This window comes from Mobula hypostoma, chromosome 2 (genome assembly GCF_963921235.1).
Source record: "Mobula hypostoma chromosome 2, sMobHyp1.1, whole genome shotgun sequence".
Classification (NCBI taxonomy): Eukaryota; Metazoa; Chordata; class Chondrichthyes; order Myliobatiformes; family Myliobatidae; genus Mobula; species Mobula hypostoma.
In genome coordinates this window covers 193625452-193651830 of record NC_086098.1, presented here as the reverse complement: position 1 = coordinate 193651830, position 26379 = coordinate 193625452, and the positions used below count along the sequence as shown (strand labels likewise).

The window sequence follows — 26379 nt, the reverse complement described above, 5'->3', positions numbered from 1 at the left end:
CAATATGAGGTCATTCTTACCCTTGGCCATTGGGCTCTATAATGAGTCAACCTATAGCTGGGGAAGTGATGACCCCCTCCTGTTAGACTGTTTGAGGTAACTTATTTTTTTATATTCTTTCTTATTTCTCTTGTAATATTTGTATATCTGTGCACTTGTAATGTTACTATGACACTGTAATTCCCTTTGGGATGAATAAATTATCTATCTATCTAGTGATAGGGGCTCCTTGGAACAGACAAGACATTCTGTGAATGTGAAAGAGGCACCCTGATGCTATGTTGCCTCCCAGGTGCCAGGGTCAGGGATGTCTTGGAATGGGTCCATAAGACCCCAAGACATAGGAGCAAAATTAGTCCATTCAGCCCATCGAGTCTGCTCTGCCATTCCATCATGGCTGATACGGGATCTCACTCAACCCCATACACCTGCCCGCTCAACATATCCCTTGATGCCCCAACCAATCAAGAATCTATCAACTTCCGCTTTGAATATATCAATGGACTTAGCCTCCACTGCAGTCAGTGGCAGAGCATTCCATAGACTCACTATTCGTTGGCTAAAAAAAAATCCTCCTATTCTAAAAGGTGACCCCTAAATTTTGAGGCTGTGCCCTCTAGTTCTGGATACCCCCACCAGAGAAAACATCCTCTCCATATCCGCCATATCTAGACCTTTCAACATTTGGTTGGTTTCAATGAGGACACCCACATTCTGATAAATTCCGGTGAGTACAGGTCCAAAGCTGCCAAACACTCCTCATATGTTAACCCCTTCATTCCTGGAATTATTCTCATAAATCCCCTCTGGACTCTCTCCAGTGACAACACATCCTTTTTGAGATATGGGGTCCAAAATTGTTAACAGTACTCCAAGTGTGGCCTGACTGGTTCCTATAAAGCCTTAGCATTACCTCCTGGTTTTGAAATTCTATTTCCCTAGAAATAAATGCCAACATTGCATTTGCCTTCTTTACCACAGATTCAATCTGTAAATTAACCTTCTGGGAGTCTTGCATGAAGACTCCTAAGTCTCTTTGCATTCTGATATTTGAATTTTCTCCACATTTAGATAATAGACTGTTGCATTTACCAAAATGCATTATCATACATTTCCCAACACTGAATACACTTGCCACTTTTTTCCCCATTCTTCCAATTTGTCTAAGCCCTTCTGCAATCACAATGCTTCCTCAGTACTACCCACCTGTCCTGCTATCTTCATATCATCTGCAAACTTTGCCACAAATCCGTCAATTCCATTATCTGAATCATTGACAAACAATGTGAAAAGTAGCAGTCCCAATACTGACCCCTGAGGAACACCACTAGTCACTGGCAGCTAACCAGAAAGGGCGACTTTATTCCCACTCACTGCCTCTTGCCTGTCAGTCATTCCTGTATCCATGCCAGTATTTTTTCTATAATGCCATAGGATTTTATCTTGTTAAGCAGCCTCATGTGTGGCACCTTATCAAATGCCTTTTGAAAATCCAAGTACATGACATCCACTGTCTCTCCTTTGTCTACCCTACTTGTTACTTCTTCAGCGATCTCTTAACAGATTTGTCAAGTAAGATGTCCCTTTACAGAAACCATGCTGGCTTTGACTTATTTTATTATTGGTCTATGTATACTTCAAAACCTCATCCTTAGAAATGGACTCCAACACTTTCCCAACCACTGAGTTTAGGTTAACTGGCCCATAATTTCCTTTCCTTTGCCTTCCTCCCTTCTTAAAGTGTGAAGTTACATTTGCAATTTTCCAGTCCTCTGGAACCATGCCAGAATCTTGAAAGATCATTACCAATGATTCTGCTATCTCTTCAGATACCTCTGTCAGGTCTCTGGGATGTAGTCTGTCTGGTGCAGGTGACTTATCCACATTAAGACCTTTCAGTTTTCCTAGTACTTTTTCCTTTGTAAAAGCAAAGGCACTCACTCTGCTCCCTGACACTCGCGAACCTCTGGCACACTGCTAGTGTCTTCCACAGTGAAGACAGATGAAAAGTACCCATTATGTTCATCTGCAATCCTTTGTCCCCCATTCCAACCTCACCAACCTCATTTTCCAGTGGTCCAATATCAACTGTCATCTCCCTTTTACTCTTTATATAACTGAAAGCATTTTTCATTTTCTGCTTTATACTATTGGTTAGTTTGCCCTCATATTTCACCTTTTCCCTTCTTATAGCTTATTTAGTTGCCCTTTGTTGAATTTTAATAGCTTCTCAATCATCCAACTTCCCACGTACCTTTGCTACTTCGTATGCCCTTTCCTTAGCTTTTATGTGGTCTTTAACTTCCCTTGTCAGCCATGGTTGCCTATCCCTGCCATTTGAGAACTTCTTCCTCTGTGGGATGTATCTATCCTGTGCCTTGTGAACCATTCTCAGAAATCTGCCATCTCTGCTCTGCCATCATCCCCGCCAGTATCCTCCTCCAATCCATCTGGGCAAGCTCTCTCATGGCTCTGTAATTCCCTTTATTCCATTCTGTTACTGATTCATGTGACTTATCTTCTCCCTCTCAAACTGCAGTATGAATTCAGTCATATTATGGTCTCTGTCTCATAAGGGTTCCTTTACTTTAAGCTCCCTAATAAAATCTGGATTATTACACAGCACACAATCTGAGATGGCCTTTCCCCAAGTCGTCTCAAGCATTAGCTGCTCTAAAAAGCCATCTGGTAGGCATTCAACAAATTCCCTCTCTTGCAATCCAACACTAACCTGATAATCCAATCCCCTTGCGTATTGAAGGGTCCCCCATTAATATTCTGACATTACCCTTATTACATGCCCTTTCCAGCTCCCTTTGCAATCTCAACCGCACATCTTGGCTACTATTTGGAGGCCTTTATATCATTCCCATAATATATAATCTTGCAGTTTCTTAGCTCCACCTACAAAGATTCAACATTCTCTGACTCTATGTCACCTCTTTCTGAATATGTAATTCCATCTCTTACCAGCAGAGCCACACCACTACCTATGGCTTCCTGCCTGTCCTGTCGATACAAAGTATATCCTTTGATGTAAAGCTCCCAGCTATGGCCTTCTTTCAGCCACGACTCAGTGATGTCCACAACATCATACTAATTGTGCCATGAGTTCGTCCACCTTATTCCAAGTACTACGTGCATTGAAATATAACACCTTCAGTCCTGTATTCTTCATCCTTTTGAATTTTCCCTCTGCGCTACATTTTATCTCTTTGCTCTGTCTGCATTTGTATCCAATCATTGGCTTGTCCTTCCTTATATTCATGTTACACCCATCATCTACTTCTAAACCTGCTGGCTCATCCTCAGCTCTATCATACTGGTTCCCATCCCCCTACCATATCAGTTTAAATCACTCCCAATAGTTCTAGCAAGCCTGCCCACGAGGATATTGGTGCCCTTCAGATTCAAGTGTAACCTGTCCCTTTTGTACAGGTCCCACCTACCCCTGAAGAGATCCCAATTATCCAGAAATCTGAATTCCTGCCTCCTGCTCCAATTATTCAGTCACACATTTATCTGCCTCCTCATTCAATTTCTACCCTCACTGTCGTGTGGCACAGGCAGCAATCCTAATATGACTACCCTTGAAGTCTTGCTTCTCAGCCTCCTTCCTAACTCCCTGCATTCTGTTTTAACAACCTCCTCACTTTTTCTGCCTATGTTGTTGGTACCAATATGTACCACAACCTCTGGCTGCTCACCCTCCCTTTTCAGGATATTGTGGACATGTTCAGAAACATCATGGACCCTGGACCCTGGGAGGCAAACTACCATCTATGTTTCTTCTTCACATCCACAGAATAACCTCACTGTCCCCCTTACTATATATAGAGTCCCCTATTACTGCTACCACCCTCTTCAGTTCCCTACCCTTCTGAGCCACAGGGCCAGACTCAGTGCCAGAAGCACAGCTGCTGTTGCTACCCCAGGTAGGTCATTCCCCACCCCGACAATACTCAAAATGGAGTACTTATTGTTGAGGGGGACGGCCACAAAGGTGCAAACCATGATCTGACGTTTTCCCTTCCTTCTCCTGACAGTCACCCATTTATCTGTCTCCTGTAGCCTTGGGGTGACTAGCTCCCTGTAGCTCCTGTCTATCACCTTCTCACTCTGCCTAACAAGCTGAAAGTTATTGAGCTGCAGCTCCAGTTTCCTAACATGGTCTCTGAGGAACTGCATCTTGATGCACCGGGTGCAGATATGGCCATCAGGGAGGCTGGAAGTCTCCTGAAAATCCCACATTTGACACCCAGAAGTGAACGCTGGCCCTGAAAACATACCCCCTATTCTTTCAAGAGTTAAATAAGAAAAAGAAATAAGAAATAATCTTACCTACTTACCTGTTCTTGCCGAAGTCTGTTGAGCCAAAGCCTTATCACTCTGACTCAAGATGACCATTCTGCTTGACCTCCCTTTTATGGTGACTGGGTTTTTTAACTTCTGTTCTGGACCTGCACAGGAACATTTCTACTGCATCTGTGCTGCTGTCCAATCAAAGACTCCTACTGAAAATAGGCAGGTTTTTCAAGCTCTGCTCTGGACCTACACAGGAACACTTCTACTGCATCTGTGCCACTGTCCGATCAAAGACTCCCACTGAAAACTGGCGGCTTTTTCAAGCTCAGCTCTGGTCCTGCACAGAAACGCTTCTACTGAATCTGCGCTGCTGTCCAATCAAAGGCATTCTAAAGGGGGAGAATGAGCAACCGGAAGCCATGGTACATATTGGTATCAATGGCAAAGGTAAGAAAAGGGAGGAGGTCCTAAAGAGAGAATATAGGGAGATAGGTAGAAAGTTGAAAAGCAGAACCTCAAGGGTAGTGATCTCTGGATTGATGCCTATTGCACGCACCAGTGAGGGTATGAATAGGGTGATTTGATAGATAAATGCGTAGCTGAAGTAACTGCAGGAAGGAGGATTTCAGATTTCCGGATCAATTGGGATCTCTCTGGGGAAGGTATGACCCGTACAAAAAGGGAGGGTTATACCTGCAACTGAGGGGAACCAACATGATTGGGAGTAGGTTTGCTAGAGCTGTTGGGGAGGGTTTAAACTAATTTGGGAGGGGGATGGGAACAGGAGTGATAGGGCTGCAGGTGGTGTAGTTAGTATACAAGTAGATGCAGTGTGTTGTGAAACTGTGAGGAAGGACAGACAGATCATAGGGCAAAATTGCAGGCAGTGGGTTGAGTTGAAGTGTGAAATGGTTGCAAAATCACAAAAGTGATGAATACAGGACTGAAGGTGATGTACTTGAATGCACGCAGTAAATGGAATAAGGTAGATCATATTGTAGCGCAGTTAGAGATTAGCGGTTATGATCCTGTGGGTATCAATGAGTCATGACTGAAAGAAGATCATAGTTGGGAGCTTAATATCCAAGGGTACACATTGTGTCAAAAGGACAGGCAGGTAGGCAGAGGGGGTGTGGTGCTGCTGTTGGTAAAAAAAAATGAAATCAAATTTTTACAAAGAAGTGACGTAGGATAGAAGATGTAGAAAAAGGTAAAAAGATCCTAATGGGAGTTACATATAGGCCTCCAAACAGTAGCTAGGATGTGGCCTACAAATTAAAATGGGGGATGAAAAGGGCATATAAAAAGGGCAATGGAGGACAGCAATATCCAGGTAGATTGTGCTGGACCCAAGAGATGGGATTTGTAGAATGCCTACAAGATGGCTTTTTAGAGCAGTGTGAGGTTGAGCCCTCTTCCAGGGGAAAGGTAATTCAGGATTGGGTGTTGTGTAATAAACTGGATTTGATTAGGGAGTTTAAGATAAATGAACCCTCATGAGGCAGTGATTATAATCTGTTTGAATTCACTCTCGCTCGCAGTTTCAGAAGGAGAAAATAAAATAAAGGGAATTAGAGGCATGGGAGAGGAGCTGACTAAAATTAATTGGAAAGGGATGCTAGCAGGAAGCATGGCAGAACAACAATGGCTGAATTTTGTGGGACCAATTTGGAAGGTGCAGGATAGGTACATCACAAAGATGAAGAAGTATACTAAAGGGAGCATGAGGCAACTGTGGCTGAGGATTGGGAAGCCTTTAAAAACCAACAGAAGGCAACTAAAAAGCCATTAAGAGAAAAAATGAAATATGAAGTAGTATAGCTAATAATACAAAAGAAGATACCAAAAGTGTTTTTTCAGATATTAAGAGAGTAAAAGAGAGGTGAGAGTGGATATTGGACCACTGAAAAATGATACTGGAAAGGTAGTAGTGGGGCACAAACAAATGGCAAACAAACTTATTAATTATTTTTGCATCAGTTTGCACTGTGGAAGACACAAGCAGTATGCTAGAAATTCAAGAGTGTCAGGCAGTGGAAATGAGTGTAGTTGCTATTACAGGAGAAGGTGCTTGGGATGCTGAAAGGTCTGAAGTCACCAGGACCAGTTGAACTACACACCAGAGTTCTGAAAGAAATTGTGGAGGCATTAGTAATGATCTTTCTAGAATCACTAGATTTTGGAATAGTTCTGGAGGACTGGAAAATAGCAAATATCACCTCACTCTTTAAGAAGCAGATGAAAGGAAATTATAGGCCAGTTAGCCTGACTTTGGTGGTTGGGAAGAATTCGGAATCTATTATTAAGGATAAGGTTTTGAGTACTTGGAGGGACATATAAACTAGGCCAAAATCAGCATGGTTTCCTTAAGGAGAAATTTTGCCTGACAAATCTGTTAGAATTCTTTGTGAAAATAACAAGCAGGATGAACAAAGGAAGATCTGTGGATGTTGTATACTTGGATTTTCAGAAGGTCTTTGACAAAGGTGCCACACATGAGGCTGCTTAACAATGTAACCATCCATGGTATTACAGGAAAGGTACTACCACATATAAAAGATTGGCTGACTGCCAGGAGACAAAGAGTGGGAGTAAAGAGTGTTTTTTTAATGGTAGGCTGCCAGTGACTAGTGGTATCCTGCAGGAGTTGGTGTTTGGTCCACTTTTTTCACATTATATGTCAATGATTTCGATGACATATTTGGATGAATTGATGGCCTTGTGGCTGACATGAAGATAGGTGGAGGGGCAGGTAGTGTTGAGGCAAGGACTCTGCCAAAGTACTTGGACAGATTGGGATAATGGGCAAAGAAGCAGAACTTGAAATTTGGTGTAGGGAAGTGTATGGTCATGCACTGTAGTAGGAGGATTAAAGGCATAGACATTTTTCTAATCAGCAAGAAACTTAAAAGATCAGAGGTGCAAAGAGACTGTGGAGCCCTCATGCATGATTCCTAAAGATTAACTTGCAGGTTGAGTCAATTGTGAGGAAGGCAAATGCACTGTTAGGATTCATTTAGAATTCAATAGAAGACCAAGGATGTAATGTTGATGCTTTATAAGGCATTGGTCAGACCACTCTTCAAATATTGTGAGCAGTTTTGGGCCCCATATCTAAGGAAAGGTATGCTGGCATTGGAGAGGGTCCAGAGGAGGTTCACAAGAAGGTTGATGGGAATGGAAGTGTTTTCATATAATGAACATTTGATGGCTCTGGACCTGTACTCACTGAAGTTTAGAAGAATGTTGCGGTGGGTGGGGGGGAGAATCTCATTAGAACCTAGTAGAGGGACATCCATTTAGGGAATGTATTTCTTTTTATCAAAGGGTAGTGAATCTGTGGAATTCATTGCCACAAAGGACTGTGGAGGCCAAGTCATTCTGTATATTTAAAGCAGAGGTTGATATGTTCTTGATTAGTCTGTGGGGAGAAAACAGGAAAATTGGGTTGAGATGATGGAATGGCAGAGCAGACTCGATGGGCTGAAAGGTCTACTTCTGCTCATATGTCTATGATCTTTTGGTCTTTAAGATACATGTGTTGATCTCAGTTTAAAAAAAAGCAAGAGTGCATTCAAGTGAGTACCAACAACTCAATCTGTTCCGTAATCATCCAAGATTAAATTTGTGGCATGATTACATGGGGAAATCATCTTATACATTTGCAGAAAATTATTTTCTTTGGAAAAGCATTAATAGTAAAAATGCTGATTAAAATGTGGCAGTTGGGATTGACATTGTATGGATGGAGTGCAGTCAGTCCAGAATTTATTTTACTGTAAATGGATATAAGCTCACTCACCATAATTCAGCATCAATCAGTAGTGTCACCAGAGGCCATGGAATGGCTTTTCTGTAAAATGATGATGTCATATTGGCACAGTGAGCTTTCTGTGGATATTTGCATTGCAGTGAAATAAAGAGCTTTAGGTTCTAGTGCCTGACTAGGGACTATTGGCTGATATTAATGCAGAGAATTAAAATTGACAGGACATTTCTTATCTTGGACTGACATTGCAGATGATAAATTGTATAAAGCATCACTGTCAAGGACTGAGCAATATCTCAGTTATTATTTGTACCTCTGGCTGCATAAGAACTTTTCAGCAAATCCATGCTTGAAAGAGATGCTAACTGACACGTGAAGGCATTGATTGCAAGAGTTTTGTAGTTGCATAATGCACTGCATTTATTTTAAATTTTCCAGATGACTGATAGAGGTGTCATTTGTAAAAATTCATAAATAGATTGCAAATAGACAAAATATACTTTTATAGCTTCTGCATATGAGACTATATAGACATTGAGAGTGAGAGAATTGAAGTGATTCTAACAACCACTAATGTACTCCAGATTACCAAACTCATTGTTTGGAGCTATGTAGAGATAACCTGGCCTATTAGCTTAACTTGAAACAGAATGACTAAGGTTTAAAATTCTTGCTCTGAAACTTATGATATTTAATACTTGATGTTTTTCAGGTCACTATTCTTTACAGTTTTCAAAGGCCATCTGGATTACTTTAGCAACAAGCACCATCATACACTCAGTGACCACTGAGTGTACATTCATGGTCTTCTGCTTCTGTAGACCATTCACTTCATGGTTTGACATGTTGTGCATTCAGAGATCCTCTTCTGCACACCTGGGTTGAAACGTATCGTTATTTGAGTTATTGTCACCTTCCTGTCAGGTTGAACCAGTCTGGTCATTGTCCTCTTACCTCTCTCATTATAAGTTATTTTCACCCACAGAACTGCCACTCACTGGATGTTTTTTGTTTTACACACCATTCTCTGTAAACTCTAGAGACTTGTGTGTGAAAATCACAGGAGATCAGCAGTTTCTGAGACACTCAAACCATCCTGTTTAATCACCAATAATCATTCCACACTCAAAGTCACTTAGATCACATTTCTTCCCCATTCTGATGTTTGACCTGAACAACAAGTGAATCTCTTGACCATGTCTGCATGCTTTTATACATTGAGTTGCTGCCACATGATTGGTTGATTAGAGACTTGCATTAATGAGCAGGTGTAGAGGTGTACCTAATAAAGTGGCCACTGAGTATTTCAACTGAAAGGAATAAAAAAAGGACCTGCATTTAAAAAACTTTCACTGGCATGCACTTGCTATTGATTTTGGTTTTCCAGATTTGCAGGTGTGTGCTCCCTCTCCTCTATCAAAATATGACAACCAGCTAGAAATTATTGGTTTTCTACTCTTTTAGTTATATATATGTATTTTTCAAATGAACCTTTAGTTGGAATTATAAGTGCTTTATATTCTGAAGACATCTGAATAATAATGAGTGTTTATTATTTTGACAATATACACAACTCTAAGTCCATTCCAAATTCGCCAGTTGCTTTCTTGCTGGAAAACATAATTCATTGGTTACCAGCTCTCTATAATCAGATGTCTTCTTTCAATACAATGTACGTGTGCTCAGGTAAGACCTCAACATTCAACGATAACCTGAATCTACTGCATCATGTTTCCACCTGAAAATGATGTGACTTTCATCTGTTGGTAAATCATAGTCAATGAAGAATTCTGAAGTGGACCAGCGGTAATGACAAAATATCCTAACATAAACAGACCAAATTTTAGCTTCTCGGGTTCAGCACATGCAGTGATGAAAGCTACAATTTCAAGGACTCAGAAAATCATGGGGACAGTTTTTAGGAAAGGTCTTGAGTATCAAGGTATTTTGGGGAGAATTAAATGTACTGTTTGAGCCCTGGAAGAGAATGTTGGCCTCTTGTGGCACTGTAGGAAATGGATCGATCTGTTTAGCATCCTCCTGACCCCACAAGTTCTTATTACTTTAGTTGACCTTATGTTTTTCCATTCAAGTTACTGATTTTCAAAATGCAGTGGATTCCCTTAATATTATGAGAAAAAAAAACTATGTATATACAAGGGATGGACATCTTTCTGGTCTTCTCAGTGGAGCTTATTAAAATTCAATGAATTAAAATAGAACATTGGGAAAGTGGTCTTGTCCACCTGGTCATCTAATTTCCGCTAGACAAATAAAGTTTTAAAAAACCCTATTAGTCACTTCATAGTGTTTCATTGTCAGCGTTACTTTAGCGCCATTGGCTCAATGGTTTATTTTGTGAGCATTGAAGACCAGAAAACAAACTTATCATGAAATACTGCTTGGTATGTAAAGTTTAAGACCTAATTGTTGCAATTTGAAACACCCATACATATCAAATGAATAAGCTTAAAAAATAAAACTTCTGCTTATTATGATCCTCTCTGGCTAATGTTCCACCAAGGAGAAAAGTCAAGCTGCTCCTAATGTAAAAAAAAATCTTGAAGAAATGAAATTGGCATGGAAACAGTGAAACCATGTACCTGAACTACCCATGAGCAAAAGGAGTGGAAATGCTAGTAATTTATTATCTGTAGTTATCTATTTATAACCTTGAGAAACACACCATATATTGTCAATAAGGAAATACAGTATATTCCAATTTGCCATGACTTCTTTCTGAAGTTAGTATCCTAAGACAATATTCTTAAACTCTGTGTGCTTTTTTTAGCCTTGGACTTCATGTTTAACAACAGAAATGTGCAGCTTGTGCACTTGTTTAAGGAGCTTATGTGTTCGACTCAAAGGAAGAGGCATTACATTTTGAATGAAACTGCAGCAATGAGCACTTTATGGAATAAATTTCCTTTGCAGCATCACCTTACTATGTGTACACAAGGAAAAGCTCCACTTATGATCTCAATTACTAGAGTAGTATATTCTGTTAAAGGTCGAGCTCACATGAAAGTTTGAAAAGCTGCAGGATTGCCTCAAAGTGATTGTGTGTGGGATGAATCTTTAACTTACTCAGAAAGGAATCTTTCAAACCACATTTAAGTAATCTGCTGAAAAGAGATTCTAGCTCATACATTAAGATAGGAAGTAGAGGAATATCATGCAAACATATTAAGCATTGCAAAATCAATGCTCCATACTGATGTTTCTAATACAAGAGAAAACCTGCACATGCTGGAAATCAAAGTACCTCACACAAAATGCTGGGGGATCTCAGCAGGTCAGGCAGCATCTATAGAAAAAAGTACAGTCGACATTTTGGTTTGGGACCCTTCATCAGGACTGGAAAAAAAGATGAGAGGTCAGAGTAAGAACGTTGGGGGAGGAGAGGAAGAAGTACAAGGTAGGTGACTGGTGAAACCACTAGATGGAGAGTGGTGACTTGTCATCTTTTTTTCCAGTCCTGATGAAGGGTCTTGGCCTGAAACATCGACTGTTTACTCCTCTCCACGGATGCTGTCTAGCCTGCTGAGTTCCTCCTGCATTTTGTGGGTGTTCGTTACACTGATGTTTCTGTTCAGATCATATCAGGGTATTGATATTTTCATGGAAGTGCCACTTCATTACTGAAATGAGCTAATGTGTCTCCAATATTTATTATCTTTCCCAGGTCTGTCAGCAGCTGCATCACTTCTGTCCCTTGCATGGATGATAGGTTCTTACCAGAAGATACTTCGGGACTCTCGGGATGATAAAATGCCCATGACGTATAAGGCTGCTATTACACAGATTCTCTGGCACCTCTTCACCATTGCTGCTCGAGTAATTGCATTTTCCTTGTTTGCCTCTGTTTTCCAACTCTACTTTGGAATCTTTATTGTCAGCCACTGGTGCATCATGACCTTCTGGATAATTCACGGGGAAACAGACTTCTGTATGTCGAAGTGGGAGGAAATCATTTATAACATGGTTGTCGGAATTATTTACATTTTCTGTTGGTTTAATGTTAAGGAAGGGAGGACTCGGTGTCGAATGTTCATTTACTACTTCATTACCTTTTGTGAAAATGCTGCCTTGACTGTGCTCTGGTACTTGTACAGAGATTCCCGTACTACAGACTTTGAAGCCTTAATCATAGTGTGTGTAGTGTTTAGTAGTTTTGCCCTTGGAATATTCTTCATGTTTATATATTATGGTGCTTTGCACCCAAATGGACCAATGTTTGGTTCGCAAGGTGGGTGTATAGACGGCAGAGAACGAGACACTGCTACACACATACCTGCACAGGTTGTAACAAGTCCACCCCGAGCGATGACCCAGTGCCGGACTACAGCGGGTGAGCAAGTGCCATCTGATCGCGACAGTTGCATGCCTGTTTTTCAGGTGAGGCCCACTGTTCCCCCAACACCAGTGTCACGTGCACTGCGAACAGAAGGGCCTGTTATCAGGATTGACTTGCCCAGAAAACGGTATCCTGCCTGGGATGCGCATTTTATTGACAGACGACTGCGCAAAACCATCCTGGCCTTGGAATACACCTCGCCTGCCACTCCATGCCTCCAGTACAGAAACACTAGCTTTACACAGGAAGTACTGGAATATGAAACCACTGTGTAGTCATATACAGGCAGATCTAGATGCATGGAATATTTTCACCCTTCTTAAAGGGTTCAAGTCTATGTAGAATAACAGTGCACTGCAGGGCGCCCCCTCAGCAACTAACCTTGCTCTGTCATAGCAGTGTACAGAACGCCTGTATCTACTAACGTGTCTTTGCTGAGGAAATGTTGTATTGATGCCACACTCTGACTCTGTTGGAGTGAACTGGTCAGTTATTTTTGTTCTTGCCTTTTACAGGAAATGATTTTTACATTTGTTTCAAAGAAAATAAGTGTAGGTGCACATAGTTCTGTGTGACTCAATTGTGAAAGGCTACACACAGGTAAATGTACGGTACCTTGGGTTTAAACTTAGAAATGTCAAACTTTGCTGATTGTTTGAAAAAAAAAACACGGTTTGCATGTGATGTTTGAAGTATTATTTCCAAACTTTACTATAGCTTATTCTCCTTAACCAGTTTTTTTTTTAATGTCACAATCTATTTGCCAAATAGTGACCAAATATTAAGAGTAATGACAGTATATGATATTCTGTAGAGGTTAGATAACACACATTGTTTGAACTTTTAATCCCTATACATCACAAGTCTATTTTTTGATGTAAGCAGGATGTTTTTCTGCAGTTATTATGGTTCTGGCAATGGAAATATGTTCAACATTCTTGCAAACAAAATAGATAATTATAGTAATTCTTACAATTCACATTGTAATGGGCCATGCACATCTCAGTGCAGGGAATTAAAGCATTAAAGCTGCAATATAGAATAGCAAGATATTATGACTTTTTTTAATAAATTAGCAGAACATTTGACTTTGTTTTAAATGTCATCTTTTCACTTTTACTATCTTAACTTAATACCATACATAGAATGCAAAGCAAATTCTCAGGAAATATGACTTCAAATCAATTTGAAATATAAAATAATATTAAAATGTTGGTTTTAGATTCAGAGTACAAATATAAATATTATTTTACAAACATTAATTATTTTTAGTTTGTATGTTGGCTGGCAGGTACAAATTTTTAAATGTAGTCTGTTAAAATATCACACTTGCTTTCTTTGTTGTAATACAGCTTTTGGCAGTGAACAGTTAAAAGCATCTGTAAAGATATATTAATCAACACAATTAACCTCTCATCAGTAAAACTGGAAACAAATAGTTCCAATAATGAGGTATCAATTTTCAAGTACAGCCAATATTTTTAAAGTTTTGGAAAGTTAGATTCATTCAAAAATGGGAATTAGGAAAGATAAGTTACTGCATTATCATGTGTCTCTAGATGGTCTAATTGATTAGGATAAGAACACTGTGCCATATCAGAAGTGTTGCCTTTCACTTGGGCAGTGGCATGAAATAGAATAATTCTTCATTATTGATAAAAAGTACATTCAGTCTGTTTGTAAGTGAAATGGGTGCTAATTCACAGCTGTACTCTGGAACATTTTGATGAATTAAAGTTTGTTAGAAGTATTTTTTTTAACCAAGGGCTTTTGGTTCCATGTGGAGTTTTAAAGTGAGGATCCATGCTGCCTGAATTGTAAATAATAAATTGCCCAATTAATGCTGGCATGGTCCTGAACTGCTTGCATTGAAATAATGCAATGGTTCAGGTAAGAAACCTGCAACAGTTTGGATTGAAGAAGCTCAATTGATCTTTTAATTTTTTTTGAATTACAAGAATTTAAGCAGCAAGATGTTAAAATATGTTTTCCAGGTCAAACATAGAGGAAATGCAAACCTGAATTTAATTTGAAAACTAGCATCAAATATCTATTAATGAAGTTTACTCAAAGAATGAAAAAAAAACGTTTTTACATTTTTGTTATTAATTTTCTCAGCTTAAGTAGAATTATGCAACTTTTCAGAAACTGGTAACACAGAGCAGTTAAGCAATTAATCCCATTAATATCATTAAATTTTGCTTCTCTGGAGCATTCACAAACCAGTATGCAGCTTTGTTAATACCACAGCTCAGACATATGAGTCAATGAGTAGCACTGCTTTATGTGAAATAGAGTACTACATAAATTAAAAAGAGCCAGAAACTAAGCAGAAGTACCACTAAGGTCCAACAGGAGACCTGGGATCAATAAAATAACACTGGTGCTTATCTGGAGATTGTGTTATTAGTTTCACAAAAATAAATACAGGCCATCCCCAGATAGTGAACGAGTTCCAATTTTACAGACAGTCGTAAGTTGACTTAGTTTGTAAATTGGAATGTACACACAAAGGACTAACTATGGTAACCATATCTACATAGTATTGTAATGAATGGCATCAAAATTGTTTAAGACTGATAAGAAACAGCAATAACTATGTAGGATTTTAAAATTTAATAATACTGTGGGAGCTCGTTCCTATCTATTAGTGTCCGTAAGTAACGTGTTCATAATCATGTACTGAAACCTAGGATGGTAACATATTGCAGTTGTCACTGATCATACAATTTTGAATAAAAATTACTTGAATCTACATGACTCGATAACTGCAGTAATCAATAAGAAAAATACACCCTGTTTTTCTTTAAAGTCTAATGGTTTTAAAAGAATTTATTATAAAGCTTAAATTGAAAATGCAGCAAAGACACAGGTAAACTATATAAAATAATTCCAAAAGCATGCTACAAATCGTTAATAATTTTAAAATCTCAAATTGAGAAGTAGAATTTATTAAAGAATTTGAAAATTTCTGTATTTTAATTTTTGTAAAATACAAAACAGTGTGGGTAAATATATTTAAAGGTACTTTAAATATATTCAAAACAAAACATTTTCTTCCATGTTCTGTATAATGTGTGACATCAATCCTATTTTTTTGCCACAGTTATTGTATCTTAAAATGTTTGTATAACTACATCCCTAATTTGAAGCCTTATTTTTACACATTACTATGGACCAGACTGTTGCTTATTGCCTGAGGCAAAAACTAGTGAAAAGAAGTTAAAATGTGCCTGCTTAAACTCCACAGATGGTTTAATGAGTTAGAGGCACTACCCATGTTGGCACTAAGCAATGCAGAGTATAAGATCCCAGTAATGATTCTTGGTCTGTTACGTGTTAGTTGACCTTTGCTCCAAGTTGGAGCAGATGTAGGGGTGCTATGACTTCTTTCAAAAGTACACCTTTGAACCTGGGCTAGGGAATGGATGAAATTGCTCCTTGATTACTAAATGGCTATGGAAAACCCATCTTTATGCATGCCAGGTAAGGAAGGACAGGATGAAGTAAGGTCTTTTTTCCTCGTTGGTCAAGTAACTAGCCAAAATTTCCTCTGTAGGCACATACAGTATATGCAAAATGCCCAACTGGAGGAGGACCTCAGCCTGAATGATATTTGCAGATGCATTGCCTAATAAGAGTCAGTGCCATCTGAACACACTGAGGAGGGGGGGATAATTTCGAGAGTGTGGAGTAACAGTGCCTGCACAGTGACGTGAAAGACACTGATAGTTTCCAGTAGAAACGTCTACTTAATAAAGAATACAAGCATCAGTTTGCATTTAGTAGCTTCTATTTGCAATATTATCATTACTGAATACTACTCAAAGTACTGTGTGTGAACTACTGTGTGCTACAATGATTCAGAGGACCAAACCTCATCATATTGTGAGTACACACTTGAAATTAGTACTTTGTTCACATAATATAGACAACGAGGCACCATCTATCCTGTTGAGAATGCAGAGTAATTACATGTGCACCTTTCTTGTAGACGTGAATATTGTGAGGCATTCACCAGTTTGCAAGTTAGTCTGATGGAGATTTACTAATCCTTATTAAAAATGAATGGATAGCATATCGTGGATTGTGATAGATGATTGTAGATGAACTATGATTTGTCTCATTTTGGGAATAACATATAGTTTTTAGAAATCATAAACACAAGAGATTCTGCAGTTGCTGGAAATCCAGAGTAAAACAGACAAAATGCTGGAAGAACTCAGCAGGTCAGGCAGCATCTATGGAGTGGAATGAACCATTCAATGGTCCACTCTCCTTTCCTATCAGATCCCTTCTTCATCAGCCTTCCACCTAGCACCTCCCAGCTTCTCAATTCATCTGCCTCCCTCATCCACCTACCATGTCCCTCACGTGCTTCACCTGGCACTTTCCAGATAGTAGTCCTTCCCTCTCCCCCCACCCTCACCTTCTTAGGCTAGGTTCTTCCCCTTTCCTGGTGAAGGGTCTCAGTTCAAAATGTCAACCGTTTATTCTCCTCCATAGATACTGTCTGACCTGCAGACTTCCTCCTGCATTTTGTGTGTGTTACTCTAGTTATTAAAAATCTATTTCTTGTGGGCATTATTTTTGAAAACTTGAAATATTCAGTATAAAAGAATATATAATAGAACCAAGGCAGGTTATCTTCTAACAAATAGGGGAGACTTCATTATGAGTCAGATTTAAAATCTGTTCCAAAGAAAATCTATGTAGTAACTTACAGTATGTTAAGAAATCATTGAGATCTTTTTTTTATTCCATTGCATTAAGATTATTTTACTGGGTGTTGTTGAAGACCATTCTTAAGTTTGATCATAGAGTTAAGCACTTAATACAAAGATTACATGAAATACAACTGACTATTTACTAAATTGGTGCACTTCCACAGTATATGGGAGATACTGCGCCATCTAAATGCATATGTTATGATATGATTTAATCTGCTGCTTTTAATTTTTAGTGAAATATCTACCTCAGATGTTTATTGTATTTTTTTTCTTGTCTTTGTGGCCTCCTGGTGAAAAGTGGGAATGAATTGTTAATGTATTATGATGCAGGGAAGATGAGTTGGAACCAGTTCGTAGTTTGTCTTTCATTTCTCTTAATGTTATTTTGGAGTGATATTTACTCAAAATGCTAAGTTTATTATATATTCATCAGATATAATGGAATAAAATAATATTTCACTTTAAGGAAGACCCAAGTAAACTGCACACATGCTGTTACTCATCTTTTGATATCACTACAGCGTATATTCTCACCTCAGCAATGGCTGTTTTTCCGGTTTAGCTCTTCCATTATTAATGCCTGTGCTTCTGACTGCAATTGAAGTGAAAGCAAATCTCACTGACCGTTTCATTCCTAATTCCACTTTTCATTGATATATTTTGACATCTCACGAAGTGTAAATGAACATTAAATCTGAAGATGCAGAGCATAAATCGAGAAAAAGTTATCTTAATTTTCTCATTTTTCACCAAGAAGGAAAAAAGATATTCTGATATTAATGAAACTGGAATTAGAGGCCACAATTCAGTGAAGGACAAGATAATTGTGATCTTTTTTCATTATTCTATACAGGATTTTCATCTCTGTGTCCACTGGGAAGTATTGATCACTCTGTGGGAACAAGAATAGCCTACTAACAGAACTAATATTATCTTTTTCTAGCTTGGACTGTCCATTATATAACATGCCAACAACACTCTTATTTAAGTGTATGGTAGAGAATTATACCATTTCTCTGACAACAGAACAGATACATCAAATGGAAAACATGGTCAGAATTAAATGTTTACTGCAAAAGCTATCACGTGTAATACATACTTTAAATATGAACAATATTATTTAAGGTCTGTAGTCAGTCTGTAAGCATCATTTCTCGTCTATTTTGCTTTCCCTTGCACTTTCTCTCTCGCTCACAAGCTCCCATTTTCTTCTGTTCTCTCTTCAACACTCCCAATCTTTCTCAATATTAAGTAGAGAATTTTTTATAAGAAAGGAAGCATTGATTGAAGTGACAGCAGATAATACCAAACAAGTAAACAAAATACAGTAATTTTTTAAAATTCTAATTTGTGATACAGTAATTTGTAAGTCACCCTGCTAAGTGATTTTAAATAATACAAATGCTGTCTTTTGTATGACTCTTAATATGTTTTGCGTTACTCTGTACTTCTGAATTCTATTTTTAAGACTGCTCTAGCTTGAGGTTCATTTAAAATGCATTCCACCAGGAGGATAAGCCTGCAGGGTTTAGAAAGACTGTCTTCAGTTGCCTTTTTTATTCAGGTAAAATTAGTTGCCTAATTTTGTAAAGGAATACAACTTTAATCGTATTGTATCTCTAAGTGTGATTGTGTTGCAAGATGCAAAAGAACTTGATTCATCACTTTGCTTGCTTTACACTGCTGCTTTTGCCTCGGTGTTTGTTACTTAGCTTCGACATACAATGACATTGAGCTTCTGCAAGGTGTACCATGGTGAGATGAGGGTGAAGCAGTATGACATTTTACAAAAATGAAACTTACAGCCTTTAATACCCAGAAAAATGTACATTTTATCTTTTGCACATTTATGTACTGTCATTGTATTTAACTTATGGAAGCTGTTGCCATTCAGAAGTTGGTTTTACTCCCCATTTTAATGGAAGGGTTGCAAAAGTGTAATCATAAAACGTGAACTATACTGGTTAATGCTGAAATTAATGCATCTTATGGTGTACATTTTATGCCCCATTAACAATAGGAAGAAAATCAGTGAATAAGAATATGTTTTGAGATGTTGCACGTTGAATGCAGGTAGTTATGATGACACGTTACTAATATTATGTCACCCTTTTTCAAAGTGGTTTTATAGAAAACCCTTTTCACATTTGGGTTTGTCTTCACTAATCATGCACTGTCTCATTTGATATGACGATCAAGTAACCTTTTAAGCTTTTAAATTTGTGTAGTTTTTATTCACCCTTGAGAGAAGAATTTTATAAAATACTTTCTGGATTTTAATAATTTAAGACTTGGACTATGCAATTCTTTTTATTCCAGAAGAAATTTTTAGAAATCGACAACATGTGAATTACTTCAGAGAACACGTGTCAAAGTTTTTACAACACATTTCTGAAAATAAAAATGGCTAAAATATTGCAAGTTTATTATGTCAGAAATCACTTACAAATTGTAATCTGCGTGCAGGCCAAATAACCCTCATGTCTAAACTGCTTAGGTTTGCTAAATGTCATAGCAATGCTTAGTGAATATAACACAAATGAAATATCCAATATACCCAAACAGCATGAAGAAATTATCTTATGATTACATTAAACACAAGAAATTCTGTAGTATTATGAAGTAGCATAGCATCTGGATCATCATAACAACTACCTATTTAATTTTTTTGTACTGTTTTTCTTTCACAATGAGGAGTATGCAATAATTAAATCTGTTACTATTGACATTGTATGGTGCAAAACCTCTCACAGTTTCCTGTTTTCAGCTTCAGCAACTATCCAACATTCAAATGCTGCCTCTTATTGAAAGCTATCATTTAAGTCTTAGATACAAGTAATACTGAAAAATCTCTACCTTCTAACACACACTGAACCATTTATTGATCAGGTTAGCACGATACCACAAAGGAGCAGGTGACATAATATATGGGCAGCAAAAACTCAATTTTCTATATTACAGCAGCAGCTATATTCTGAGTATGATATTTATATGTGTTCTTGTGTTTTTTTTCAATGATTAGTGCAAAGCATTTTTTAATCTGGTTTATTAACATCATAGGTCTATGAAACTGACATATTCATCCCATTCCATAGAGAAATGAATAGCAGTGCTGGTTTTGCCCTGACTGCTTCTTATGTGTACTGTATGTGAAAGGCTGTATGTATAATTGAGGGTGTAATCAGTATCTTTCTTGGGTCTTGGCAGTTCGATCAGCTGTAACATAACAGCTAGTGATTGTGTATACTGCTTTATTTAGTGGAAATAATCTGTGGGTTAAAATGTCTCCTCTTTGTGTACCTGTAATCAGTTTAGTACTGTGTGGTTTGATGTTATTTAGCACACATGACTGAGCATATGTTCACTTGAATGATTAGAAACTGCATCAACAGATAACTTAGTTGAGAAATAATTGTTAACGTCATTAAGATGTTGCTTGGTTTTAATTGTCATGTGTGCTAAAACAAAGATTATTATATGATAGCTGCTGAGTTTTTAAATGACTTTCTATTATTCTTTTCTCAGCTGCTGATTAATAGTCTTTTTTATTAGAATTAAAAGGATGGAATGATGTGTTTCATGATGTACATAGTTATTTGGTGCCACCTTGTAATATTGTTTCTTTTAAAACAATTCAAAAAAGTAATTGGGCTTGAAACTTTGTATATTATGAACCTTTTTGTACATTTTTATTTTGCTGCAACACAAAAACCAAAATCATTAAAATAAATTATGCCATTACCAGTTTTAGTAGTTGTGATTGCATTGTGTAACGCAAAAACACAGCAGAGTGTACGACCTGTTCTCAATGGCTAGAACTCTGCAGAAAAAAGTAACATGGAAAATATTAGCACATTTATTTATGTTAAATATTGCATAGTATAAAATTGTTGATAAATCTAAGACCCGTACAACATAATATTACTGGATAACTTTGCCATTCAAGTATGTATCCTATGTGCTACTATATCAAAGCAAAATACCAGCTTCCCACATTGTTTCTTATTTAAACCAGCCCTTTATTGCAACTTCATGCTACAGTCATTTTAATAAGATTATCATTTATTTCAGAATATAAATATATGTATGATTGAAGAAGATAATTACTGATGTGATTTTTTTCCCCTCCACAGCTCTTCTTCAAGCACATTGAAACTGAAAAATCGAGCTTAAATGTAATTATAAACATTTGTAAAGAAAGGAGCTCATCATGGCATTCATCTCAGCAAAATCTGAATGTTATTTCATGAGTAAACTGAATAATATCCTAATGGAATCCAATTTCATGTCCTCTTGATTTTATGTTTTCCACTAAATAATACGAATAGGTTAAAAGCAACTTAAATTGACCCTTTGATTTTCAGTTTTTTTCTTAATTATGTTCTTGATCGCTATTTTTATAGAGTAGTCAGGATTTTCTCTTTCTATATTTGGTATTTTCTTCCACCTATATCTATAAAATTCAGTAAATATATAATTGAGTACAATTTTGAACCTACCTGCATGTTTCTCCAAACCTACTTCCAATGACATTTTAAACCTTGTAGCCTTCCAATTATTTTCTTTAATATTTTTCACATTCCTTTCATAATCAAGCAAGAAAATTATTACGAAGGGGAATAAACAGATTTAACAAGTTAGAGTTTCTAATGAAAAACAGAATTTAAACACTTCATGAATCCCAAACTGCCTTACTATGAATGGAGTACAGTACTCTGCATGGTAGTGTAACAGCATAAAGACATTACAGTGCCAGCAACCTGGGTTCAATTCTGCTCCTGTCTGTAAAGAGTTTGTACACTCTGCTGTAACCACGTGGGTTTCCTCCAGGTGTTCTGAATTCTTTACAGAAAGATGTACAGGTTGCTAGGTTAATTGGTTATGTGTGTGTAATTGGGCAGTGAGGGCTCTTTGGGCTGGAATCTCTAATAACTGCACCTAACAATTAATGTGTATAGAGCAAGATACCAAAAGTATCTGGGGAAAAAAGTCACCAGAGAGGAAATAGTTAACCTAGTTTGATAACCTTTCATCAGCAGCAATGCTTGCACTTCAGACTAATGGTGTCTACTGTATTTCCCTTTTCAATATCAAACAAAATAATCTGTTTTCTGAACTTTGTTGAGGGATGCTTACTGGTCAGATGACCTGGGGCATTCTCAATTTATTAGTGACCACCATCAGATCTTTTGTTCCCAACTATGAGGGTAGAGCATCATTTTAATCACTTATCTGAAAAATGACAATTCAACTGTCCTTCATACAGTACAAGCTGGAGGTAGACTGGGACTTCTCAATACAAACATGTGGCCATCAGTAAGAGTGTTCTAATTGGTTCGAGTTTTCCCTTACTTACTGCCCATTACACCACTGGCCTTTAGAGCAGCAATGAAGATCCTCCACCTCTTTACGCAAAGATATAGAAGGATTTTTCATTACTGTTTCTGTAACAATATTTCATGGACCAGTCAGGGTTTTTAGCAGTGAGCTGAACCTCCAAATCTGGAGGACCAGTGGACCACTCTTAGTCTGGCCTCTACACCTCGACATGTTTGGCATGGGTGACCATACCGAGAGTCAAAGCATAAAGCCCTGACTCCAGCAAGCATAGCTCTCCAGGTCATTGAGGTACTCAGGTCTCCAAACCCCACGACAAGGTGGTGGTCCTCTTGGAGGCAAGTTGTCCCTATTTTTGTAAAGAAACACCTTACCCTTTTGGTCAGAAATGAAGAAAGATATGATGAAATAATAGGATTGAATAAGAAAGCAGGCAGGAAGTTCTTACAATATGCCAAAGTAATATGAAAGTACCACTGTTTGTGCTGGACTGCAGGATTTAAAACCAATTTAGACGAAAAAAATGTAAACAATTAGCATGAAAGTAGGATGAGAGGACAAGAAAGGGGAGATGCAAACATGGATGAAGTCTTGAAGGATTTTGATGAACTGAGAGATTGGTAATGAATGGTGGTTAATAGCCCTCTAATTTGCAGGAGAAGATTCCGGAGGCTGACCTCTGTTTGACTTGTGTACGCAAAATGAAACACTGGAACAGTAAATACAATCTGAAAAGATCAAGTCTGGAGGCAGCATGTGTAGGTATCAAGGATTTAGAAGGAGATGAAGTGAGATGGGGTCAGAGGCTATTGATATTTTAAATATACATAATACCTTGCAGCTATATTCCAGGGCTGGCAGAATACTTAAAGTAATTAAGGAGTTTAAACTAATATTACATGAAAATATTTGAGGAAACCAAACAATATCATTCTGATTTGAAAAGAAATTGGAATAAGCCAGAAGTAATCAGCAGGCTTCTGCTGAAGAGTGATTGACTGAAAATGTCAACTTTTTCTTTCTCCACAGATTCCACTGAACCTCGTGAATGCTTTAAATATTTTTGTTTTGATTTCAGATTACCAGCATTCGCAGTTTGGTTTTGCTTTCATTCATGTTAAACTGTGGAAAGGTTTGGATTATTTATGATGTTGCATCACATTGACAATCGAACACAATAGTTGATGTGAAAAATGGTGAGTGGAGACATAAAACTGGCTGTCATTGACATGAGAATAAAAGGTAATTATGTGTTTGCATATAATGGATTGATAATATATATATATATATATATGCCTTAAAGCACAAAAAAATCATTGTGTTTGTGCAGGTATGAAATCTCACAAATCTGTCCCTGAAAAATAACAAAAGATTTGGTCAACAAATATCTTGAAACCATACTAAGTTTACAGCCAGATTTAGGTTTAGACCAGTATTTGGCAGATTCTTAATATTTTTGAAGACTAATTGCCCAGTTATAGAAAGAATTGTATAGAACCCTACCAAGGAGCCACAGATTCTGCTTTTCATTCATCTAGTGAAATTGCTAAGTTGCAAAATTTTTTTTCCACATGGATTGTGATTAGCACATGAAAGGTTTTGACTATTTGAAAAGCGTCAAAGAAAAATATGGAAGTATACAGATGAAACATAAGGAAATGGATTCAGAGTAGTTCTGGCAAAATCTACACATACATCAATCTTGTCAGCTTTCGCTTCAGCAGAAAAGGTATTTGCTAATAGACACAAAATTGGAGATTTTACTAACCAAACTTTGTTGTTCAGAATTTGTATTGTTTTTCATTGAGTAGTCAGAATTACACACTAGGTAATAAAGGACATTAAAGCTGAAAATTACCCTATGACATATAATTGTGTGAATTTGTCATTAACAAACCATGAGCTCTGGAGTAAAGGAGTGATAGAAAGCTCCCCATGGTTGTATACACTAATTGCCTGAAATAGATATAAATTCATATGGAATTCCACATTAAATCACACTTTCGCAGGTAGAAGATAAAATACATAAACCACTATATCAAATAATTCATAGTCAAAATTTTAATCTGTAACGTCAGAAAACTGATCATTGCTCTCTAGGACTCTCAAGCACTTGGGTGATGTGAATTTCTATGCAAATGATTGTGCCTTCTCACATGGCATAAAACTGAAGCTGTATTCAACATAACAGAGAAAGAAATGCACTTAATAGATTTTAGGAAATCTTTTGAGTAGAGGAGCATAGGGAAATCAATATTGATAACAGAGATATGGAGTTAAGGCTACTTCCTCCTATGCATGGATTTAGAGGAGATGGTGAAGGCAATACTGGTAGTTCCTGTCCAGTATGCCATTCTTAGAAGCATACTGGAAGGCAGAGATCATTGCTGTCCGTAGACCACAAGCTTGATCTTGATCTTCAAACAATCTTTTCCTCTGTGGCTGTCCTGGCGCACTGAAAATGATGATAAATGTCATCATCAATATGTATCCGCATTGATAGGTCATTCCTGATATAATGGAATCAGACAGCACATTGTAGGGTCTCATTATGGGACTTTATTGATAGGTAATGTGCAGGAGTAGAGACACTTTGCTTTATGTTATAGGATTATGATGAGGCCCCATTTTTAGTAGAAGGTCTGGTCTCTCTAATTGATGAAGAATTGACTCACTACACACCTGGACACCTGTTTGTGAATGCAAATAGCCAACCAGCCATTCATGTGGCAGCAACTCGATACGTACAAGCATGCAGACATGGTCAAAAGGTTGAGTTATTGTTCAGACCAAATACTAGAAGGAGAAAGAAATGTGATCTAACAGACTTTGACTATGGAATGATTGTTGGTGCCTGACGGAGTGGTTTGATTATCTCAGAAACTGCTGATTTCCTGCGATTTTCACACACGTCTCTAGGGTTTACAGAAAATGACACGAAAAACAAAAGAGCATTCAGTGAACGGCAATTCTGTTGGCAAAAGCACCTTGTTAATGAAAGAGGTCAGAAAAGAACGGCCAGACTGGTTCAAGCTGATAGGAAGTAACTCAAATAGCCACAAGTTACAACAGTGGTGAGCAGAAGAGCACAATGACTGCACAAGATGTTGAACCTTGAAGCGGATGGGGTTCAGCAGCAGATGACCATGAACATACACTCAGTGGCCACTTCATCAGCTATAGGAGGTACCTAGTAAAGTGGCCACTGAGTTTATTTGAATTAGAGGGAGTTCAGCAAATCTTCAACAGATTGATTCCTGCAACAGATCTTTTACCATTTGAGGAAAGATGAAGAAAATTGGGCCTGCATTTGGTCAGTCCAGCTGCCACCAATTTCTTTCAAGGTGCAGATAATGTAGACGCCCTTGCATTCTCTTACTCAGATGGTAACATAATCCAAAATGCGCCAAAGTGTGGATTACATTGTTGGCATGCGATCTCCCTTTTAACAAGCAATTGGTGATAACAAGATTTTGCTCAAAATGTATGGTTAGACAAAGAACTCCGCTGGAATTGATTTTCCCTGCTCCCTCTTTTCCAACACTGGCACTAAAGTTATCTAAGAGAATTACTTTGTCTTCACCAAGATGGAAGGTAGTGTTTTCATTCTTGGCCACATTCACAAGAGGAGATGCTGCAATGTCATAATAGTTTACAGTTGACTGCAAAGTTTCAGAACAGAGGTTCCCAACCTTTTTTATGCCATGGAGCAATACCATTAAGCAAGGGATCTGTGAATCCCAGGTTGGGAACCCCTGCTCCAGAAGAAGAGCTGAATACCTTCTACCTTTATACTTCAGTCAGGATAGTAATATCAATGTGAAAGTATCTGTGTTCCCAACTGCAATAAGAAGAGTGTCATTCAGTTTTGTCATGGCTGA

The 26379-nt window shown here is 37.8% G+C and overlaps 1 protein-coding gene across 3 annotated transcripts in view; it reads left to right on the top strand.

Annotated features, from left to right (window-relative positions):
- Nucleotides 1-13417, top strand: part of xkr7b (XK, Kell blood group complex subunit-related family, member 7b) — a 253261-nt gene extending 239844 nt beyond the window's left edge. For all 3 annotated transcript variants that reach the window (XM_063030572.1, XM_063030590.1, XM_063030582.1), the window contains exon 3: nucleotides 11760-13417. In XM_063030572.1, coding sequence (XP_062886642.1) covers nucleotides 11760-12706 — 947 coding nt within the window. In that variant the 3' untranslated portion in view covers nucleotides 12707-13417. The remainder of the gene's footprint in view (nucleotides 1-11759) is intronic.
- The last annotated feature ends 12962 nt before the right edge of the window (nucleotides 13418-26379 follow it).